The 24,252-nt window shown below is 39.3% G+C and overlaps 2 protein-coding genes across 2 annotated transcripts; one reads left to right on the top strand and one right to left on the bottom strand.

The window, feature by feature from the left end:
* The first annotated feature begins 2,959 nt into the window (after positions 1-2,959).
* smad3b (SMAD family member 3b) lies at positions 2,960-20,055 on the top strand. The gene is made up of 9 exons (XM_080870780.1): positions 2,960-3,395; positions 13,247-13,440; positions 13,538-13,672; positions 13,894-13,968; positions 14,066-14,116; positions 16,319-16,531; positions 16,631-16,768; positions 16,909-17,053; positions 18,058-20,055. The coding sequence occupies exons 1-9, from the start codon at positions 3,193-3,195 to the stop codon at positions 18,179-18,181; spliced, it is 1,278 nt and encodes a 425-aa protein (XP_080726906.1). The 5' UTR covers positions 2,960-3,192; the 3' UTR covers positions 18,182-20,055.
* Positions 20,056-20,193: 138 nt separating this feature from the next.
* On the bottom strand, positions 20,194-24,078 carry aagab (alpha and gamma adaptin binding protein). The gene is made up of 10 exons (XM_080870791.1): positions 23,902-24,078; positions 23,426-23,616; positions 23,249-23,345; positions 23,071-23,160; positions 22,872-22,955; positions 22,710-22,789; positions 22,437-22,533; positions 22,203-22,307; positions 20,808-20,857; positions 20,194-20,723 (listed from the first exon to the last, which is right to left on the bottom strand). Exons 1-10 carry the CDS (start codon positions 23,993-23,995, stop codon positions 20,646-20,648), a joined length of 966 nt encoding a protein of 321 aa, XP_080726917.1. The 5' UTR covers positions 23,996-24,078; the 3' UTR covers positions 20,194-20,645.
* Between the last annotated feature and the right edge of the window lie 174 nt (positions 24,079-24,252).

Raw genomic sequence — 24,252 nt, 5'->3', positions numbered from 1 at the left:
AATCTCTGTGATATTTTGGTTTTCCAGCCAATAAAAAAACCTAAATCCCTCACTTGACTTGTCCTGACATCTCTTTGGAGTTCATACTGGACCGGTTTATAAGTTTAACATTTGTGCAGATATTTTATCTCCTTATTCTGTCATCAAATAATGAGAAAACAGTCCTCACCTGTCCGTGAAAATGCACTTCAGTAAATTGTCCCGGATTTGAGCTTGTGAAAATGTGAAAATGGGGGAATGTGTATAAAAATGGCTGTTGTTCCTAAACAGTTAATTTCATACTTTTGTAAACCCCCTTAAATTAAAGCTGGAACTCTGCACTTTAGTCACATCTTGATTACATTGTGGTGGTGTACAGACACAAAATTACAAAAAAAAGTATAAATCTTCAAAATTTTATGGACTAAACTGTATCTGCATGTCAGAAGCATAAGTGATCCCACACGCACCATCTATGGCCGTCTATCATTTTAAAGCATTTGAAGCCAGAGGAGGAGGATCTGAGGGTGCATTGGTTCAGGCCAGAGGGAGGGAGAATAGAGGGAGGTCACTCCTGCCCCAGATTTGTAGTTGTCACTGGGGAGAGAATGATGGCTGCGAGCAACAGATAACAGCTTATAGTGTGAAGAGAGATTATAAAAGGAGGCAGAAATTGTAGGGGGAACTGAACCCCACCCATATGGGACTGCGCTGAACAGCCACATCCAGCTCTAACACACTGCAATTAGCTGCCGAGGCAATTACAGGTTTGTGGAGGGTAAATGTGACATGCTCTTATTTTTTTAATCATACAATAAGCATGATGTTCATCGCTCGAGCCACAGAATTTGTGTTTACAGCAGAACTGCGATCACAAGAAAAATGTTAGTCATTTTAAAGTCTTAGTGGTATTTTTAAAACTTTAAATGTCTCTGCAGCTGCCCCTCCACACAGACGCACACACACAGACATTACTCTAATTGCTTTCCTTCTGTATAAGTAATGTTATGCCAGCAGCCCAGCTGATTGGGCCCCTCCAACACATGCTGCTTATTTCCCACATAGCCATGAGTGGCCCATCAGAGTGCCATTGTTATCTATCAGATTGCCAGCAGTCATTACTTATTCAACCAGCTGTCATGTCTTTTGTCCAAAATCATTCTTTACTTTGTCCAGAAGACCTTCTAATGCCAGCTGTGGCCCGTTGACCCCCCATCTGACACATTTTGCCCAAATGCTCTAGTTCTCTCTCTCTCTCTCTACCACACACACAAACACACACACTGACAAAAACTCTCCACACTGGCTGTCCAGCTTATGCTCCTGTGGCAGTAAAGAGAGGTGGCCCTGCAACAAACAATCCAAGTAGAAAAAAAAGCAGCACTCATCACTCTCCTGTTGTGCTTATCAGTGGCAGAAATATTTTAAAACACAGAGTAAGACTTTTCCAAATTTCATTTTACTTAAATTGAGTCTTTTAAAGTCAGATCTGTCTGAACCTAGATATCTGTATGGAACAGCCAGGATGCTACACTGTAGACACACTTATAAACATTGTTAAGCCACTTCAGCTGCTTCTTAATTCACCAAGGGATCACCAAACTAAGATCAAATTGTTATTATGAATAAATTATTATTATTAAATTATTTTCTGTCATTCTATAAATGATGTCATTGTTTATAGACAACATGACGTGCAGCTTTTTTCCCCTATAGACTCTAATCTACTTAAATGTCAAAACCAATTCCTCAGTTATCTTGTAATGCACCTTGATGCAGCACTCTAGTTCATCTTTTGTCTGAAACAAGCCCTTTTAGCTCCATTCCCCCTCCCTTTATGGCATCTTTCTTCTGATTGGCTCACCCCTGCAAGTAGAAGGTTTGAATTGCAACTGGATGGGCAGTGTCTGCTCAGAGCCAGAGCTGTGTGCCTGAGATGAGCATGTATGCGTTGTTCTAAAACGAGTGTGTGCAGCAGTTTGAAGCCTGAGCCTTTGGCTCGTAGGGATAACCTGCACACAGCGTCACCATTATTTCAACCCAGTATTGGAACAATATATAAGATAAAATAATGAGGAAGCACGCAATAGGTCCCCCTTTAATGAGTGACATCTGAAGAAAATCTGTAATAATATATAATTGTAATCATACTTCCATTATAAGCCCTTGGGTGTTTTTGAGATAAATGCACTGAACACTGGAATACTTTCAGATACATGCAGCACTCAGCTGGCTGGTGAACAGAGAGTCATGAAGGTGTCCTTGTGACATTGCCAAGACAGCTATAATATTTATTTAGGATGAAGGAAGTAAGGAGCTATGCCAAATACTTACTTAAAAATAGACAGGAGTCATTGATAGAAGCTATAAATAAAGAGAGGGAAGAGGGGCTTGTCCTGGATGGGAGTATTTATAGCGCAGGCACACAGCTGTTTACGGGAGGCAGTGCACTTATCAATAAAACCATAAACCCTGAAATACCACTGAATGCACAGTGACCCCCCTCATACATTTCTGGAAAGATGCATCTGAAGTGAAATTAAATCACCTTTATGAGGGGATCAAAGGGATTACTCCCAAGGGTCTTCTATTCTCGGACACAGTAAATGCAAAAGTTGGATCACTTTTCAGTGCTCATATACTTTTTTGTCCTCCTCCCCCTCCCCCGTTTCTCGTGCAGGTTTTTAGTCGCCAATACTCCTTCTTCACTGATTACTAAATAAACACTGAGAAATTATATATTAAAGTTTCATAAGTTTAAGATTGAACATCACATACATTTAAGAAGATTTTTATTTTAATTAATTTGTTTAGCTTTATATTTTTAATCGTCTAAGAAAGAAGCGTGTATTTTATGTCACTGTTTTTTTTTTGTTCTATATACTAAGTAGCATTTAGTGGCTGTGTAATGTGTAAGAAAGTTGTGTGATACAGGTGCAGTAGGGCAGACCAGCTGACTGAGGAGCAGGAGGAGGGGCAGGCAGGCAGGCTGGCCGAGGTCCTGCTGCACGCCGACACTGAGCATACTTGAACGGAGGGAAGCTGCGACGCGCACCGCTGCTGCTGGTTCTGAGCCCCCGGCAGCCATCAGACATTCACCTGTCTAGGAGTTTAGCTAGCAAGCTAAATAGTTGAAAGTCTGAAAAAACAAAGTGTCTACAGTAATAAATTAAAGATAGGAGCTGTAACTAGTTGTTGCAGTTGCAGGTTAAAATGTCTATCTTACCGTTCACCCCTCCAGTTGTGAAGAGGCTTCTTGGCTGGAAGAAAGGAGAGCAGAACGGACAGGAGGAAAAATGGTGTGAAAAAGCTGTCAAAAGTCTGGTGAAGAAGTTAAAACGGACGGGACAGCTGGACGAGCTGGAGAAGGCCATCACAACACAGAATGTCAACACAAAATGCCTAACTATACCCAGGTAAAGACAAAGACAGAGCGCTGACTGACTGCCTCTGAATAAGTGAGCTAGCAAGCTAATGCTGGTGACAGCTAGCGTTAGCCCAAGCAGCTAGGTAGTTAGCTTGAGTTGATATTAGCAGATGTTTGTATTTAAAGCAGCTCTATTTTATAGAGAGCAAAGTCAAACTGGCGAATTGCCACATCAAAGACAACATAAAGCGTTTGATGTTATGACATGGATTTTGATTGGACCTGCCGCCAGAATAAAACCAATCGTGCATTGTATTTAGAGCTAACATTAGCTCTATCATCTTATCATCTTAACCCGTGTTAAATAGATACAATTTTGTTCTGCAGATGTTAACTCCTTACAGGCAATTTATATATATATATATATATATATATATACATATATACATATATACACACATACACACACACACACACACACACACACACACATATATATATATATATATATATATATATATATATATATACACATATATATGTGTGTGTGTGTGTGTGTGTGTATATATATATAAAATTATTTGCCTGGTAGCGTTAAAGGAATAATATGGTGTGTTTCAACCCATATATTAGAGTCTGTTATGTTATTTTCCAGCATTAGTTTGCGCAACGATATGATCTGTAGTAAGACCAGCTGTGCAGCATGTAATTGTGAGGCAATGCTGTAGTAGTGAGTGTTTATCTCCGAGCTAGCTTCACCTGCTGACATGCTAACTAGTGCTGCATAAATATGTCCACAGTTCACACATGTGATAAACTGAGAGGGAGTGGTTTGGCTAAGCTGGAGCTTGACTCATAGAGGATGTTTAGACTGTGTGTGTCTGTTCTCTGGGAAAGTTATAATAAGAGTCCAGTTTGGGATTCCCCATATGGGATACCCATCTGTATTAGACCTGCACAATTTGTCAGACATATGAGGTGGACTCACTGGGTGTGACACATCACATTGGAGCCACATAGTTGTATTACCGGTGCTTTGAATCAGTGCACAGAAGTAGACTGATTAGGCACAACATAAAAATCCTTAGTGAAATACTTAACTCTGATCATTTTGTCAGACTGCAGTGTTTTGGTGGTTGCTGGCCGGGATTCATGCGGACAGCACTTTGACATGTAACACCATCTTAAACATGATTACTTGCCTCACTCATCTGGTGGCAGTGGAATCCCTAAGCAGGGACACACTCCACAACATAAAAAAGCAGTTCACAAATGTCTCAACCTGGCATCACACTCCCTGGATTCTTTCCAATCTAATCAAGCATCAGTGGGCAAGAACAGGCCTGATGAAGGAAGACTTTATTCCAGCCTAAAGGGTCTCCTGTCAGTGTCCTGGTGCCAGACAGTCCTGGACATCCCCAGAGGTTTCCCAAAACTGTTTTGTCTGTATGCTGGGTCCTACCCAATATTAGGAAGGTGTTTTTAAGCGTTAAGACAACTCAGTGCATGTGTGCAGTTAAATATGTTTACTCATAAGTAAATGTGTTTACTTATTGTATACAGTCTTCAATCAAAGGACACAAAAAGTAGCCCCTTTCCCTTATAAAGATCTCCCCTTAATGACTAGGTTTGACACCTCAGTATATCCAAACAGACCTGGTTTTGTGACTATTGGGTTCCAAGTGTAGCTGCATAGGCAGAGACCATTCCCATTAATCTCTGATGCACGCCCAATCATTTTGTTCTATAAGCAGGCCTGAAATATGAAAGAACCACTCAGTTCATAAAAGAGATTAAAGGGTTACTCCTTGTTAGCTTTCTATGGGTAAGGAGTTAACATAATGAATGTTGTTACCATGACCTTGAGACCTGTGACAGTCACAGAAAAAATTTGGACCTTAAGCCCCTACTTATTTTATGGTGGCGTTTTGCTGGCATGCTTTGGGTCACCTTATCCCTTTAAAGTGAAAGGTTATACAAGTCAATACAAAGTTGGTTTTAATGATCACTTTATCTTATGATAAAACATTTCAAAATGGCAGTATTCAATTCCAGAATGAGTGTTTCCCTGTTGGCATGAGTGATTAGTAAACGGTTTGATGAGTGTCAGAGTGGTGTAACTCATAAGCTATGTCTTTCAAATCAATTCAGGTCTCCAGTGCCACAATCAAAACACCAAAACAAGATGTAGCATTTTAAAAATGGTGTCCCGTCCAGTAGAGGCCCAGGGACTTAAGGGTTGTCCTCACAGGAAGAGACTGGCATAAATTTAGTGGGGGTCTCTGTGGAATGTCAGTAAAATTCAGACAAATGTAAGAGTGAAAGTTGATTCTAAAGGTTAGCAGTACAAAGTGGTTGGTCAGAGTTGAACCTTTTTCAAGTTAGAGGCGAGCCCATTGAAGCAGCTACCAGTAAGAACGAAGGATAATGCTGATTGACAAATTGGGGAGGTGGTAAATATATAAGCGTGTTGTCTAACTGGAACATGGAATGTGATAAACTGCTATATTATGCCAGGTTGTTGCTACAGGTATAGCAATGACAGTAAAGACATTGGTATAACACAAAGCCTGCTATTTAAAAAGATTCTTTGTTTCTTTAGCTTTTGTTCCCACATAAAACAAATAGGGCTGTTCCACACCTTTTTTTCCTCTTAATAATTAGTACAAAAGGAGCTTCAGTGACCTTAACAAGCCTCCAGAAATTTTTTCCAAGCCCTAAAAGGCAGCTTGTAGGCCTGATTGCTAACAAAACTGGGAGTCTCCCATCACAGTAAGTGTGGATGTCAAAGCATGGGTGGTAACCTACATTAAAACCTTTTTCTCAGTTGTTCGGAATGTGCTCTGGGCTCTAGGGAGGGCGTGGGCCACTGTTTGGATTGTGGTTCAAGTTGTCAGTGGGTTCATAGACAGTAGACTTTACAGAATAACAGCTGTGTTGCTATCTTTTGGGGATAGAGTGACTCAGTGATTCTGTATTGCAGCCAGCCTGCATTGTGCTGTACTTTCATCACCTCCTCTAATGTGGCGTGGAGAGAAAGGGGTTGTGAGCATTTAGAGTGGTCAAGTGCTTGCCTGAGGTGCTTGCACCTAGAATGAACTTAACCAGCAGGAAATTATTATGTACCAAAATGTCAAAACTGTGAAACTAAGCGCACCACAATTTTCTGGCATCCATGACTGATTTTAAAGCACCCACAGTAAGTAGAGTAAAAAGTATGAGCTTACTGCAAAGGTTTGCCTTTTAACTGGTCATGTTAAAAAATAGGGGTGCAATGATACTCGTATCGATATTGAACCGTTCGATACAGTGCTTTCGGTTCGGTACGCATATGTATCGAACAATACAAAATTTGTAATTTATTTTATCAACTTTCCTTCTGACAATGCTGTCTGTGTTGAGCGCTCAGTGAATCTGCGTTCGACTACTCCGCCTAGGCTGCACTGTCGAGCGCAGATCCACTGAGCTTCAACACAGACAGCATTGCCAGAAGGAAGAGCGCAGGACAAGCTAGCGAGACAGAAGTTAAGCTCCCCTTGCAACATGGCAAATTGAACCTCCCCCACCCTCATTCAGATCTGGCGTTTGGAATTATTTTGGTTTTCATGTGACGTATGACCCTGAAGGTAAGCGCGTCATGGACTAAAGTAAAACAGTATGTTGGATGTGCCACGCAATGCTCAATTACATGGGTGGGAGCTCGTTAACGTGTTGGCCGTCTAGCCCCACGCACGGGGCGATCAGGGATAGCTCGTTAACGGAGATTTGCCGTGTTGTGGCGTTAACGTCATTTCAACGAGATTAACGCTGACAGCACTAGTGGGAACACAACGAATATGACTGCCCGTTGACGCTGACATCATCCTAGTGCAAAGACAAGTGGAAGCAGACAAAAACAACAAGCATGCATGCTACAAACTTTACTCGAGTCATTTAGACAGCCGTTAGCACATGATTTATGTTTAATATTGTGGCGAGCTCAGACAAGGTGGAGACGGAGGTGTCGTTTGGTCTTGCTTCCCGTGAGCTAGCCAGGGAGCACAGCCGTTTATTGACATCTGCAGAAGAACACTGCCGCTAGCTAACTGCTCAGCGCGGCAACAGCACAGCAACAACAACAACAACACACAGGGCGCCCTCTGACCCCGGAAGGACACACCGTCGCAGCGAGAAGGCGTCACCCGTCACTATGGCAACATAAACAAAACATAACTGTACAAACAGAACCCCGAACAGCCCTGACCCGCTACATAGCCCCCACCTAAGGGGTCAGTAGTCTCCGACGACCCCATTGCCCCACACAAAGTCCTGCAAATGTCCAGGTGCCTTCTTTTGGCGCACCGGCCGGTCACGACCGGCGGGGGAAAAGTCACTCGGGTCAGAACATGGGGTGCCACCATCATCCCACTTCTGACACCAATGTGGCGAGCTCAGACAAGGAGGAGACGGAGGTGTCATTTGGTCTTGCTTCCCGTGAGCTAGCCAGGGAGCACAGCCGTTTATTGACATCTGCAGAAGAACACTGCCGCTAGCTAACTGCTCAGCGCGGCAACCGCACAGCAACAACAACAACACCACACAGGGCGCCCTCTGACCCCGGAAGAACACACCGTCGCATCGAGAGGGCGTCACCCGTCACTATGGCAACATAAACAAAACATAACTGTACAAACAGAACCCCGAACAGCCCTGACCCGCTACAATATGCTGCTGAGAATATAGCCCAGAAGAAGCATATAGTATTGCTTTTATTTTGGAAAGAGCCTCTGTAATAAACTCTCTTTTCCAAAGATGAGTGATTCCTCAATCAGATACAGGGCTTGCAAAATCGCTAGCCCGACGTCCCGGGGCTAGCGGTTTTTCCAGTCAGGCTACCAAAATCTATCTCTGCCCTGCCCGTCGGGCTATTGAAGGAAAAATATATGTCAATGCTTTTGCATTCTTTTGGAAATGTAGCTGGGTAATTATGTCATTGGCATCGGTGAGCCACTGTCAATATGTGACATATTGAAATCGCGTTTGAATTTGCGCTTGTTTTTTGCTTTCACTTTGCAATCGCGCGAACTGTGTATAGAGAGCGACAGCACTGATCTGTGAGTGATGATAATTTGCGCACCAATTCCTCTGACATCGTCTTATCAATCGTTAGCTTACTATGCAAACATGACAAGCGAAATCTCCCGCAGCTTAAACATGTGAGAGGTTGATCGCGCAGAGAATCGCTGACCGTTATGCGAGTGGTGTGTAAAAGCAGCAGGATATATATTTTAGTTCTGCTGAGCCAAATAAGACAGGTCAGGGTGAAGAAGTGACAGCCAAAGAAAAGCTTACCACAAAACGGAAAAGTTATGACAAATCAGACTATAAGGCAAAAAGAAAGTGCAGCTTTATGGTTTCATGGACAAAAGAATTTCTGTGGCTGCAATATGACGAGCTATATAACCGGGGCTGCACATAAGTGGTCCGCAGGTGTGCATTCGATGTCAAAAAAAAACAAAAAAAAAAACGCGCACAAGATATGAAGTTGCAACGCGTGTTTGCATACATAAGATTTTCTGGAGGAGGACAGACATTTGTTTAGAACTCTTAAAGATATCGAAGAAGCAAGCTCCTTTAAGCAATTACTTTGGTGTTCCTCTACCTCCAAACAAATGTCAGAAGGAGTCCGAACCACAAAAGAAGCATGTATTCTCGGAAAAGTGGTTGCAGGAGGTGAGCTGGCTTCAAACAAATGAAGAATGCACAGAGATGTGGTGCACAATGTGCCGTGAAAATCCCACTCTAGCGGACAAAAACAGTGCCTTTTATATGGACGCAAACGCGCGTTGCAACTTCTTATCTGGTGCGCGTCTTTTATTTTGACAGCGAATGCGCACATGCAGACCACTTATGTGCACCCGTGTAAATAACATAATGTTCTGCCGGGTGCGTTGTTGGTTTTCTCTCGATTCCTGAGTCTACAAGCGCCTCTGTTACTGGGACCAGTCATTTTAAGAAAGGCCCCCATTAGAACCCATGAGAAATGCAAGAAATGCATTATTGCTCAGTCTGCAATATCTTTCCCAGAACAAACACCAATTGAAAATAACATACTAAAAATAAACCTGAAAAATCTGTTTAGAACAGCGTACTATGTTGCAAAGAGTGAACTACCACTGGCAAAATTTAGCAGTCTTTGCAAACTTCAAAAAGCAAATGGCCTAGATCTTGGTTCCACTTGTCTCTTACCCGTGACTTCAGTGGAAATTTCAAATTCAGGATCTGACACAGACTGATTCATGTCCTACACAGTTCTTACAAGTTCATAGAAATTTCTGTTCAATTAGAACCAAGTATTTGAGTTGATGATTGTAATTTTTATACAATGTTGTAATTTGTTTTTCAACAATTTTTTTGATTAATGTTTTGTTTCCTTTACAATATTATACTTTAATGTATAATATTGTAAAGGAAACAAAACATCAATCAAAAAATTGCTCTCTTTTTTATTCGGGCTACTTACATTTATTTTGGGCTACCAAAAACTGAAGAGTCCCTGCCCGAAGGGCTACCAGGGATTTTGAAATTTTGAGAGCCCTGAGATATATTTATTTTTTAAATTACTTTTTTTTCAGTAACATTAAATTAAAAAACTGTACTTTTGAGTTAAAATATATATTTATAATTTTAATAAATGACAAATTAAAAAGGCATGAACATTTTTTTTGTATCGAAAAAATATCGAACCGTGACACCAAAGTATCGAACCAAACCGAACCGTGAATTTTGTGTATCGTTGCACCCCTATTAAAAAAGTTAAGTTCATTGGTATTATAATGTAAACCTCTCTTGTTTACTGTAGATTTCAAATATATTGGTAATGGGTTGTGTTTCTTGCCCTTAGGTAAGCATTTAATTAATGCCACTGTTAAAATAATTCAGTTATTTTTTGGAGTTTTGTTAATGATTGGCCTATTATGAAATTATACTAATACTTACTTTTAACCTTGATATCATTCACTCAAGCAGAAAATACATTTCTCTTTATCAAATGACCACAAATAAGAGGAAATTGCAAAAACTTAGGTTAAATAAGACAAAACATCTGGGTTAGCTTAACTACATGTGGCAAAGCCATGCTTGCGAGCATAATGGGAAGCCAGAAACAACCCTGATTATTTAAGATGGTGTGGAACCCAACATTGATAAAAGATATCTTATAAAACCGGACGTAGACAGTATGTCTGTTCATATTCTTGCATTTGTTAGATTAATATTATTGTTTATTACACTATATTGGCTATAGGATCATTTTGAATTATTGACCCTCAAGTTCCATACTGGTGCATTGTTGTATAAAACTACATAAATGCAATGAAGGGACTTGCGTTTTGGTTAAAATGAACAGATGTAAATAAAAACTGAGCAGCTGGTGATACTGAAATCCTAGGTCCATATAGTGTGTGTCTTAACTAGTAGGCCACCAGATGTGCTTTAACAAAGACAAACGTTGTTAACATTTTTTAATGCGCTTCTGCAGATGCAGGCACTTTGCGCTGCACTTGCATTTATTTATGTAGTATAATCAGCTGCTTGTGGTTGCTTCTGGAGTTGGAGTCTTTGACAGAAAGTGGTTTGTCTTCTACTCGGGGGGTGATTTGGTTGGTAGTGTGATGCTCTAACTTCCTGGCTGGTAGATGTACTGTTGTTGTATATTCAGCTAAACAGGAAGGTTGCCTCAACTGGCTGTGTGACATCATGTCAGAGTGGCAAACCAGGGAGACAGAAACTAGCCCAGGCCAGCCTCTCAGCTGAGGCTTGCAAATGCTGACCTAAGCTGACCCAGGAAATAATGCTGCAGGTCATCATAAGGAGGACTGGAGTTCCTTCTATTTTTTAAATACCTGATTGTATTACGCTAATGAAAAGTAAGCTCTGTTACTTACTGATTATAGTAACAATATTGGCAACTGGACCTTGTTTTCTCTCATCTTAAAATGAGATTTTGTCCCTCATTGCTTTATTTGAAATCTTTAACAATGGGGCTCTTGTTTTTTCATTTTAGCCTTTCCGCAGTTCTTCCAGTCGTTCCACCATTTGTCATTTTAGCTACTGGAAAAAACAGAAGTTCTGGTTGCACATTTTCCTTGAAGATTTTGCCCCCATTGTGAGGCAAAATTGCATAGTGAACACAAGGCTTATAGAGAACAAAATTAAATGTGGATATTGTCATTATACTAAACCATTAAAATTCTGTGGTCTGTTTTGTATGTCTGAAAAATAAAACCACCCTTTTAGGTATTGCATTGCTAACTGGGCCTCACTGGGTCCTTGTGTGTCAGTCTCACTGAGCATCTCTACATGAAGCTACAAAAATGACAAGAATCTACAGTCCTCATTAAAATAGAGGACATTTTTGAGACTCTTGTATAGCTGTTACAAAAACAATCTTGCAGAATGTGTCCTGCAGATGGTATTGCTTTCAAGGAGCTCTTAGTGTTATGTCTTAGTTCAGAGAGACATGGGTGGAGAGAATCAGGATAGAACCTGATTTTGGTTCTATCCTGGTTTTGGTTTTGGTTGGTTTTGGTTGAAAATAAGATGTATGAGCCACATTGTGTTGTGATTCAAGGGACGAGCTGGAGGGACAGTAGGTCATGTGAGTGTTGAAAATAAAAATACCACCTTTTTCCATAATGTGAATAACAAAAGAACAAGTAATGTGTGCACAATGTGAGCAGAGTGTCTGTTATTACGTCTCTAAAACAGTGTTATTAGTGCCCGTTATCCCAGGTAGTAAAGAGTACCTTAAAGACACATACGTCTTCTTAGTGTCTTGCAACATCAACAACTAAATCAATGTTCAAGAGACCCAGAAGGTTGGTGGGTTACATTAAATCACCGTGCAAAGGAACGTACATGCTGGACTTAAAAAGGGCAACGCCCAAGTAAATTCACTGATTAACTTTATGTGCTGGATCACTCCAATCAGCAGTGAGTGTAGACAGGAAGCAGAGTGATTGGCACTTAGGTCATTGGGCCATTCACAGTTGAGGGAGGGACAGCACAGCAGAATCTATGTTGGGTCAAAAAACTCATCATTGAAATAAAAAAGTTTTTCCAGTTCATTTTAAGAAGTTAATGCATAAAAAGATTATTTGTGCACTTAAAACTTGGCCAAAGAATGAAAACCACTTTTCATGTTGCACAGCTCCACAATAAACTGAAATGTTAAGTCATCAAAAAGTTACCCCACACTGAGATTCCAAGACAATCCTTCCTTTGCATTTTTTTAAATTTCAGTTACATGAGGGTATACATAGGTTTACACTACAAAGGTACCATAACCTCCTAGGACCTGGCGTCCACATATGTGGACATCACATTTTTGGTTATTTAGACCCAAATACTCAATTTTGCTCTACAAGGGCCTGATATCCACTTACGAGGACATTATACTGCTACTGTTCTATTGAAATTTTAAACAAATATCCTAATTTGTGGCTCTCATTTTTCTTAGAAACGAAAATTTGGTAAAAAAAAATAAAATAAAATCTGGTAATTCTTTGTTTTTACATTCATCGGGGCCCAATATGCCCAAATATCAAAGATAAATTAAAAATGCATGCTGTGGAAGAGTTCGGGTCTTAGGAGGTTAAGTACTTAAATATTATTATTAGTTTTAACGAAAGCTGCTTCATGGTTGGCCTTTTCCACTTCAAATGTAAAAATAGACATTTACATTCTGTTATTATTAACCCAGGTGTCAGTAGAAAATTGGGGCCCTGTTTTATTCTTGGACATATTTTGTGAGCTGTATTGAAGATGAAAAATATTTTAGTGAAACAATTGAGGGTAAACCAGCACAGAGTGACTAAATTTAATCTGAATGTTTTATATTTCGACTGTGATGTCTTTCAGGTCTTTGGATGGACGTCTGCAGGTTTCCCACAGAAAAGGTCTTCCTCATGTGATCTACTGCCGCTTGTGGCGCTGGCCGGATCTGCAGTCCCACCATGAACTCAGAGCTGCCGACCACTGTGAATTTGCCTTTCACACCAAGAAGGATGAAGTATGTGTCAACCCCTATCACTACCAGAGGGTGGAGACACCAAGTGAGTGTTCTTAATTGCTACGTGTTCCACATGATTGTAGTTAAATTAAAGCTTTCTCCAAACTGGGTACAGAACTGATCTGATCCACTGTCTCCAGTTTTGCCTCCCGTTCTAGTGCCACGACATACAGACATCCCTGCCGAGTTCCCACCACTGGATGACTACAGCCCATCCATCCCTGAAAACACCAATTTTCCCGCTGGCATTGAGCCCCAGAACAACTATATTCCTGGTGAGGGGAAAAAAAGCAAAAAACACATCCCACTCATTCTTGACTCGGTCTCTAAATTATTTTTCTCAGGGATGATTTAGTTTGTGGCTCATGCCCCAAAAATGTTGTTCCTGAGTGCAGTTTTTATATTATATTAAAATATTGTATTTGTGTAGTTGTATCACAGAAGCAGTTTAAACACGCAAAAGAACAATGATGTGTGCTTAACCCATGTGTTACAGAAACTCCCCCACCAGGGTACCTGAGTGAGGATGGTGAGACAAATGATCACCAGCTTAACCACAGCATGGACACAAGTGAGTCACCTGACTGTACACACACCTGAAGCTTATACTACTCTAATTACAGCTTATAATGGTCATGAACCCACCTTCTATTACCACTCTGTTTCAGGTTCACCCAGCCTGTCACCCAATCCTGTATCCCCTGCAAACAATAATCCTGGTAAGTAACATCAGTCAGTCAAGTTTACTCAGCTTTAGCTCCTGGACATATTTTAAGTTATGTGCGCCAATAGAAATTTCAGCCATTCATTTAAAATCCAGTGTTTAATCTGGATTTGAAGTTTTTTGCTTGTTAGGAAAAAGCTTATTACACCCTCCAAGATATATGTATATATAACAAAACTGAGCAGTAACAGAACTGCCCAATAGTGAATGGGAAAAAAATTGATAATAACATATTTAAAAAGAAACTTTATAAATGGTTCTCCAGTTATTACGAAAGTCAAACCTGTAGTAATGATATCATTAAAAGTACAAGTGCTGTAATAGAATATTTGCACTTAATTCATGTGTTAGAGCCTGTCATCGCTAAAGTGTGTGTCATGCAACAGAGCCTATAAAACAAATTGAATGGTCAAAGCTATCATAATGATTTTGAGGTGTGTTGCTTGATTCAAATTTGAGGAGCGCAAGGGATTTAACTGGGTTTTTTTCTCCATATGTTTGTCTGTATTTGGAATAGTAGAGATGAGAAGTTGGCAAAAGAGCCATTTAGTTTTCAAACCGTTAAAACGGTCAAAGTTCCTTAACTAGCATGGATGACAATAATTTAATTAGGCTTGCTTTTTTCTCTTGAATTCACATGAAAACTGAATTTTTTCAAACACTAAGTGGTTTTTATTTATTTCTACAAGGTAACTACCCTTTTCTGATTTTCTTTATTTGGTTAGTGTAATTGGTCATATTTCAATATTTTTAGTCTGATCTCAACCTCTAAATGTAAAATGAACACTTATTGAATTTACTTCAAGAGGGCAATCGCCCCACATGAAAAAACACGGATGCATAATGACTTTATATAGTCTGAAATGGTCACTGTTGTATGAAAACTTGCCACAACTCTACTGTACACATGCTTGTGCTCACTCTTTAATACCTAAATAAATGCTGAAAGACACTGGCTGATAGACACTATCATCATGTACACCTGAACTGCAGATTATTAATTTATAATGGTAAAGAAGCATTTGCATCAGCGGTATGTAGTTATGCTCTATTGGCTGCTCCATTAATAGATGTAAATGGACACTGGGGCTGGGATCCTGGTGGCTCAGTTGGGTAACACACACAACAGTTTTTGGGGGGTTTTTTGGTCACAAGTGACCATATTTAGACAGCAACACCAACAAATGTGGCTAACAGGATGCTTCAATAAACTGTATGGGTGCAATACAATTCCAGTCACCACAACTGAAGCACAAACTTCGTGGACAGTCTGTACTACCGTGCAGGCCACTTTATCTGTCAGACAGTTCCATTGTCATCTTTCAAAAACTACACACACCACAATTACAGTCAAAAGGCACATTTCAGTAACTTAAATTAGAAGAGGTAAACCCTAGCAGTCAGCTATAGTGGCTGTAATTGCTTTTATTGCCCTAGCTCTCACTCAATGTGGCTAAACACCTAATTTTAAAGTCTCCAAAAAAATTCACTATATAAGATATATTAAGAAAAAACATGTATACAAAATTTCGTCATTAGTACAGTTGTTAAGAAGGTGCAAATTAGCTGTTAAGTGAAACATTTTCACATGGGAGTCCATCTCTCTTGTTGCAGCCATTGAAGCAACTGTATTTTATGACACTTCTGCATTGGATCAATGCATCACTTGCATTACTATCCTTGATTTTCTTGTTGGTTTGTTTATTTATTTGTGGAGAACATTATGTTATTTATTTATTTATTTTGGGGGGGGTTGGTGTTTTTGAATGTCTGTTTATGAGACTGATGAGCAATATATGCACACACTTGAGTGAGTGGATCGTGTCTGGCTTAGCTTCAGGGCAGTAAGTATGGTATGAATGGAGTCTTTGTGTTTGCTCTGTTCTTATGTGTGGAAAAACCAGCTACATGCAGCTTTAAGATAATGCAGTAAATGTCTGCGTGGCGGGTTATTCTATGTGGAGACAAACTAGGAGGTCCTTGTTTTGTTTTGCTTTTTAAGAAAGGTATTTCATGTCTGGCTGAGGTTATGAAGGTCATGGGAAAGAGCTTTTGGAGAGGAACCAAAGGAAACCTTGTCAGGACTTTGTCATGATGCTGCACCTTCAGCATCAATTTGATGACAGAGCTATTCAACTATTTAATTCTTTCATCATGGAAATAGATTAAACCTGTAAATGTCTCTTTGTCTTACCAGACTTTCAACCTGTGACATATTGTGAATCTGCCTTCTGGTGCTCCATCTCCTATTATGAGTTGAACCAGCGTGTTGGAGAGACCTTCCATGCTTCACAACCCTCCCTTACAGTAGATGGATTCACAGATCCCTCCAACTCCGAACGCTTCTGTCTGGGCTTGCTGTCAAACGTCAACCGCAACTCAGGAGTAGAACTCACACGCAGACACATAGGTATTAACTGTATTTCGAAGCGACGGCATAAATTTGTTCTGATTATATGTGAAGGTTGTTTTATGCTGAGCTAGCTTTTTTTTTCTCCTCTTTTTCCAGGTCGGGGTGTGAGGTTATACTACATCGGGGGTGAGGTGTTTGCAGAATGTCTCAGTGATAGCGCCATCTTTGTCCAAAGCCCTAACTGCAACCAGCGCTATGGGTGGCATCCTGCCACTGTGTGCAAAATACCTCCAGGTCAGCACAACGTGCATACAAACACAAACTCATTAAAGGCAATATGACCAGAGTATGACTGTATAACTGTGTTCTTCTGCTCCTGACATTTATTTTATTCTCTGTGCTAGTAAACCTGATAATAAATATTTTGTTGCTAGGCTGCAACCTGAAGATCTTCAACAACCAGGAGTTTGCTGCGCTGCTCTCTCAGTCAGTCAACCAGGGATTTGAGGCAGTCTACCAACTCACCAGGATGTGTACTATTCGGATGAGTTTTGTTAAGGGTTGGGGAGCTGAGTACAGGTAAATATTTTACTATTTTTCTTATATTACTTACAAAGTATAAGATATTGTTGCATTTGCTTATTATTTGACTGACAGTAAAGTAATACGTGAGAAGGACTGATGTCATGTTGTAGTGGCGTAAATGTGTAATATGGTGTTCTGAAATGGTAGAGGTTGTGTAGTGATTAAAATAAATGTCATTTTCTGGTTAGGTCATTTACAGGTAGTTAATAAATGTCAGTGTACTAAATATTTTGGCTGGTAGATGGCCTGCTTAGAGGTCAGAAGACAAGTTAACATTTAACTGACCCAGCTAGTGAGTGGCTCGTATTACTCATGTCTTTCAAGTCTCTGCCGTGCATTTTTTTCCCTAAACGTGATGTGGAAACTTAAATTGTACACTGCATATACAATCAAATTGAGGTTCAGTGAGTCAACATTTTGTTTATTAGGCAGTAAAATGGTGGAAGAAAAGAATTTGTTCTGTTTGGGAAACATGTGGACAATTGCATCTATTGTAGAACTTATTACACAAATGAATGCACATTATTCTAAAGAGGTTGTTCAACATCTTCATTCATAATTGGAGAAGTGAGGAATAAAAGAAGAAAAACATGACTTTGGGTTGTTGACTGAAGCCGACTTTTAACAGGAAAAGAAGGTGATGGGGGATGGTGTAACTGTGACTCTGTAAGAGAGGAGGAAGAATGCAGTAGGCATGCAGTAGTGAGGGGGGTATGAAGTGGGGTGTGGACATATTTCTAACTGCCTCTGGAAGGGGGATTCCCACTGGACTATGAATGGTGCGTGTTGTATTTCTGGCACCAAACACCTTGGAGAAAAACATCCTCAGAGATACTTGAATGGCTTCAGAAATAGCCCAGAGCTGGCATCACTGTTCGGGAAATTCTTCCAAAAATATGGACTGTATAAGCTATAAGACAACAACCGTTATAATATAGTACAGAAGAAAAGGTTCAGCAATGACAGAAATGTGTGCTTTCCTTCTTTGTGTTCTGCAGACGTCAGACAGTGACCAGCACCCCCTGCTGGATAGAGCTACATCTTAATGGTCCCCTTCAGTGGTTGGACAAGGTCCTCACACAGATGGGCTCCCCCAGCATCCACTGCTCTAGTGTGTCCTAGGAGCAGCCCTCCTTCCCATCCACACTCAAACCCCCCCATAGGAATCAATCCACAGAAACAGCATTTCCCCTGCTGTGTTTGACATTTCTCATCACATGTACAGCACTGTCTTTAGTGTCATTTAGTGTCTCAATTTCATGGTCATTGTAGGACATTTTTATGGGTTTTATTATTTTCAGAAGACAGAAGTGCATCTTCATGATTATTCTTTTACATATTATGTCCATCCTTCCTGTTAATTAACTTTACATTTCACAAAGGAGACTGAAATGTTTGTTTTCCAAGTTGGAAGATATGCAGTTTCAACTTGGCCATCGACATGTTTTAAAACATTTTTGATTCTATGAATTAATCAATATTATGAATAAGCCTTTAGTGTCCCAGCAATCACTGAATTGGGAAGCTTATTTAATAAAAAAACGATAAATTAACATGAGAAATGTTATTATAGTGACAGAATATATTTCATTAATATTTTAAGTAGAAGGTACTTTCCTTTATTGATTTATGATCAATAAAGAAACCAATTATCTGATCAGTGAATTGGTATTTTGTCTAGCTTTAAAAAAAAAAAAACAGTATCAGTGTTTCTGATATAGAGCCCTTGTATTAAAAGTATTTTGCTCAATGAAAGAGACATTTTCTAAGTTATTTTTGCATATTGTCCTGCATGAGAATATATTTTTCTTATTGCCTAAATATGATTGTACATAAATATTTATAGCTTGTGTAATCTGCTAGTCATCCATTGCTTGAAAGAGTGGATCAAAGTGAACTCTGGCATGGGTGGATTCATAGTAAGACTACTTAGATGAACTTTTCAGGTGAGTTGGTTCTGAAGTGTGGCACAGGAATACTGTACCAACCATTAGTGTTATTTGATAACAGGCTCGATGAGTCATTATAGTAGACTGACTGAATCTGGACACCATGTGACTTGAAGTATGAAGTGTACAGTGACCAAGGTTGTGTTCATCTGTTGTTGGCAGTGTGGAGTGAAAACAACAATGCAGGTCTTCTTATGTATTATCAATTGTTAACCAATGGTACACTATGCTCCTTATGGGTAAATGATGCATTTCAAGTTTATTGTGTCACTTTAATGGTTGTGGTAATTTGCTTGTCCACTAAATACTGTATATTACATGTACATTACAATATAAGGCATGTGTAATATGCTCACTGTCCTTGGTCGTTGTCTAAGACGTCACCATGTTAATCCTGCACTCACCCACAGTACATAAGACTGAGTCACCAAGCAATCTATTTAAAGGAGTTACATGGTGCTGAACGGAAACACTGTACTACACAGTACATTAGGTATGTGGTAGGTCTGTATCAGTACTTGAGTTCCTTGATATTCTTTTAGTGGTTTTATGATCCAAGTCTTATGTTCTTTTTTAATGTAGACTAATATTTGTTCTCAAATGTCTAGAATTATCTGTGAAATTTTAATAAATTGCAAAACAGTAAAAAGAGGGCTGCTTCTCTGTAAAAGGAATTATGTATGAAATATAAATGTAAAAAGAACAGTTGCCTCACAGCAGCTGGTGCATTCATTGTACCACTAAATTGACCCTTTCTGTGTTAGGGTGGCGACCTGTCTGGGGTACACTCTGCTTCTCATACATGACCCTGCACCAAGGAGTAAAGTTGCTTGTTGAAACATTATACACCGTGACAAAAATTTGAAATTGATATACATAAAGCAGATAAGTGTCCTGTAATAAATGATATCATCAGGAAACCTGTAGAGGTGACGCGACACTCTTTTGCTAAACGGCATAGTTTGTGATGGTATGTATGTACAGTATAATATATTTTTAAATGTGCTTCTCTACTCATTAAGGCTTGATAAAAATATTAGAAACTCCCCACTGCGCTACATCTAAATTACTTATTTACTGCAGAGTTAATCGCAAAGCATAATACACATATCCTTTTATTTAAGTTGAATAGAGATTGTGAACCCATGTGAGTGTTCACAACAAATAAACCATACTCACTAAATATTAAAATCACAAGGTTTTGTGTTAATTTATTCCAGTGTGCATTATGTCTTTTTAGGATAAGGCACATCATTTACCTTTAAAATATATGTATCAATGTACCTAATAACAAATACACAAACCACATACATTTCATGTCTTTCCCCACCTTCAACACCATCACGTGCTGAGGTTCACTTAGGGCTAAAGTATAGTGAGGAACCCAGGGGAGTAGATTGAGGATCAGGGCCACTCATTTGCTTTTCTTGCAATCAGGAATTCCCATCTGTTTTTTCAATACATCATTTCATGTTAAGAATCCACAGTTTCTAAATATACTAATGCCCACAGTGCCATCTGTAAGCATCTCCACTTTCCAAGTGCAAGCAGGATGTCACGGGATGCTGAATCTTGTGGAAGCCCCAAGAAAAACAGGAGGATCAGGTGAAAGGAGTCCAAGTTACAGCCAGCTACTTTTAGCTTTCTTCTCCCGATGATAACCCATCTATCTCATCTTCATCACCACCGATGGCCATCCAAAATGCTTTTGCCACCTAGAAAGCAGATTGTGGGTAAACAGATCATGTATTGAACTAATGAAGGGTTAAATTAAAACACTAAAGAAAAAAAAAACTTACCTTTTCTGCGTGAACTTTTCTCTGCTCGTGGGGTAATGAAGAAGCTTTGTCTGTAGGTTTAAAATAGAGAAGACCAAAATCATCAGTCAGCCACAATGACATCAGGTGCACTGGCATCCAAATATTTGAGCACTCCTGATGAAAAGTTGATTTGTTGTTTTTTGTTTGTTTCTGAAACCTTGAATGCAAGACTAGAGTTTTTGTGTAATGTAAGTATTCCAAAATCTTAGTAATCTCAGAAATCCTGAAGGTAACTAGCTTGTCTGTGCTTTGGCTTGTTCATAGTAATTGTTCTGGAAACTTGGGCAATGCACATTTCAAGACTTGCATACATATTCTGACTCCTAAAATATTATTCCTACAATAATCAGCCATTGAGTCCTCTACTAAGTAAGAGCGCCTTGTCTTTTGAAGATTAAAAATTTTATGCCCACAATTCAGGATATTGCTTTAAGAAGGCCTTTACTCAGCTGGAACTGGAATTAATGGAACTGATTTACTGTACTTAAAAAGAAAGGAGGGACATCAAAGTTATGTCTGGAAAACAAAGCAAAAAAAAACACTTTAAGAGATCTAATCGTAGGATTGCTAGAATCAAAACCCTGTGATGAAAACAAAGGAACTTCAGGAAAATTGAGCAGACTGTGCTTTAATCTACTTGTACAACCACGACCTTCGTGGAAGAGATAATTAAAAGCATCAGAAGTTTTCAAATGAACATCTAAATAAACCTAATGATCTCTTTAACTGTTAAGCATATGGGTGGATGGCTTGTGTTACAGCCACTGGCACAAGATAGAGGAAGGATGGATTCAATTATACACCACAAATTCTGCACTGCAGTATCTGCAAACAAAAAGCTCAAGATAAAAAAAGATGATGTTGTTTAACAACATTTTAACAATCCGAAAAACACCTCAAAATCCAACAACAACTACTGAGTGACGAACACTGAAGATTTGTCAGTGGTTCTTGAAATTTCCTGAGCTAAACATCTTCAACAGTTGATGGAGTTTAAAGAAGCTGTGCAGGCCAGAACAAAGATCTGACAAAACTGAAAGATGTTTGCAAAGAAAGGGTGAAAATCCAACAAACAAGAATGGTAAGATGTGTTGCTTACAAAGTACTGACCATGGGGGCTTAAACTTTTTATCATAATCACTTTCTTTTTATTAGTTAAAGTAATCATCTGAAATGCATCAAACTATTTTGAAAATATAATGAAAAACAAAAGCTAAATACATCAAAGATGCTCACTTAGCTATTCAAAGTGAACTCTATAGAAAATATTTAACCTCCACAGGGACAACATACCTTTAAATAAAAAAAAGAAAGAAAGAAAGAAAGAAAGAAAAAACAAGATTTGCATATCTTTTTTAAAATTCTCCCATTTACCTTTCATCTCCTTTAATTTGGTAAAAAGCCGTTCAAAGTTATCAACATCTACATCTCCAGTTGTGAGGTTAGCGAGCTCCTGAATGTCCAAATCAGTCATTGCATCTGAGAGAGATCAAAAAATTTTATGTTTATACACATAACTAACAGTTCCAGCAGCAGTATTTTGAGGAATCTGAGAAAAATTGATTCACGACTTAGTAAAGAAAATTCTATCACAAGGCATTCGCTTACCAACTACTGCCTCTTCCTGTGTGTCTGTATTTGTAGTACTTTCTGTATGGTTAGGCTCCTCATTGTTAACGGTGCCCTCTACTGGTAAGCTGGAAGACTACCAAAAAAAAATAAAACAGCTTGGATCAGCATGCCTCCACAAAAACGACTTTAAAAAAACATAAATTTAAATTGTATTGATTCAAGCAAGCAAGCAAGCAAGAAAATGCCTGAAAAAATACTGTTAAAACCTAAATAAATCGATCATTATCAAAAAAGGAAAACTCCACTGACTGGTGGATCTTGGCAGGTGCGTGGGTTGTTATGTCTGGAAGCCACCAAACTGCTCATCAGACCAAAGCCCTGATTGTGCCCTGTTAGAGATGTAAACTGTCACATGCCATACATGCATACACAGAGTATGTAGTAGTTAAATCAAAGGTTATGTCATCTTACCATCCTTCATTTCCACGCTGGACCACACATTTGCATTGAGAGCCTGAACAATTCTCTTTACACCTGTGGATTCTGGAAAGTCGTCTGATAGAGAAAACAGAATAGTGTGAATGCGGGTGAAAATATTATCAAAACACAAAGAATTGAGATATAAATCTGGGTGATGTCACTGCTCATTTCTCCCATTTGAGAAACTCACCATCCTCATCTGGGAGCTCCTGAGGATTGAGTTCTACGAGCTCAAATGCATGAGCCAAACACCACTGCTGCGCTTCATGTCTGGTGACTCCTACAACATAAATTAGAAGTTGTATCCCCCACGACTTATATGTAAGACAGTGTTTTCTGCAAGCCACATGCAGAGCAAAAAAACTGACCATTTTCACAGACTCTGTCACAGACCAGGATGAGCACCTCTGGCGCAAGATCTTCCACTAACGGGATCCAAGGTTGTAGCTTTTGCAGCCCATCTTTCTGCAAACATAATGGATGATATAAAGGCATGAAGAAACGTGCTGTTTAGACTTATAAATATAACTTCTTATGTCACATACCGCTTTGCTGTCAAAATAAGCGATGAAAGCTTGCATGGACTGGGCAATCTCTGACGACATGTGAAAAGTGCTTGATACAACACAGAGACTGACATCTGCCGTATAATACTTGTTGTTGATGGTCCAAGGGTACCAGACCACTGTTTCCTCTCGCTTTGTCGGCTCGGGTAAAGTCTTCGTACTGAGGATTTCTGAGACAAAAACAAATCTGTTGATCTACACGAACAAAGACGTCAAGCTAAGCTTCTCACGGTGAAAGCTCAAGCAACAGGAATAGTATTAACCTTAATTAGCATTACCATATCGCTTGTATATCAGCCTGGCGAAAGTAAAGGACATAAAATGGCTTAGACGCCTTGAAGAAATTCGCTATTAACCCGAGAAAAAGACATAAAAGGGCTTCCAGATGCTATCGCTTAGTTAGCTCTGTTTAACGTTAGCTTCCTTACTATTATGTTATTTTCACCTTAACTTACGTTTGATTAGTTCTTCTTCTTTAAACTCGCTGTCACAGCTAGTGACAAGCACACATGGGGTGGCTATTTCTGTGTTTTCTTCTGAAGCTGACATTTTAATTATAAATTGGAGAGAAAGCTTCTTCAGCTATTAGCTTAGCGTTACGATGGAAAACTTGGGAGACCTTTCAACTCTGACCGGCCTCTTCCGGTGCACGTTAAACAGTCTTGTGACGTTTAATTGTAAAAATATTTTTCGATCCATCATTGAAACTAAGTAATAATAATAATAATAATAATAATAAGGATGATGATAATGATAATTATTTAAAAAGCAAAATCAAAAAATTGCACTCTGCGTTTATGTGAAGT

The sequence above is a fragment of the Rhamphochromis sp. 'chilingali' genome (assembly GCF_963969265.1).
Source record: "Rhamphochromis sp. 'chilingali' genome assembly, chromosome: 2".
NCBI lineage: Eukaryota > Metazoa > Chordata > Actinopteri > Cichliformes > Cichlidae > Rhamphochromis > Rhamphochromis sp. 'chilingali'.
The sequence above is the reverse complement of the archived record's forward strand: the minus strand, read 5'-3'. Positions and strand labels throughout refer to the sequence as shown.

Bases quoted from the DNA above. Each gene is read 5' to 3' on its own strand.
- smad3b (XM_080870780.1), top strand. From the start codon at position 3,193: ATGTCTATCTTACCGTTCACCCCTCCAGTTGTGAAGAGGCTTCTTGGC. The intron at 13,673-13,893 runs GTGAGGGGAAAA...CATGTGTTACAG, and splicing joins CCAGAACAACTATATTCCTG to AAACTCCCCCACCAGGGTAC. The intron at 16,769-16,908 runs GTCAGCACAACG...TTTTGTTGCTAG, and splicing joins TGTGTGCAAAATACCTCCAG to GCTGCAACCTGAAGATCTTC.
- aagab (XM_080870791.1), bottom strand. From the start codon at position 23,995: ATGTCAGCTTCAGAAGAAAACACAGAAATAGCCACCCCATGTGTGCTT. The intron at 22,534-22,709 runs GTCAGTGGAGTT...TTTTTTTGGTAG, and splicing joins GCACCTGCCAAGATCCACCA to TCTTCCAGCTTACCAGTAGA. The intron at 20,724-20,807 runs GTAAGTTTTTTT...TCTGCTTTCTAG, and splicing joins GAAAAGTTCACGCAGAAAAG to GTGGCAAAAGCATTTTGGAT.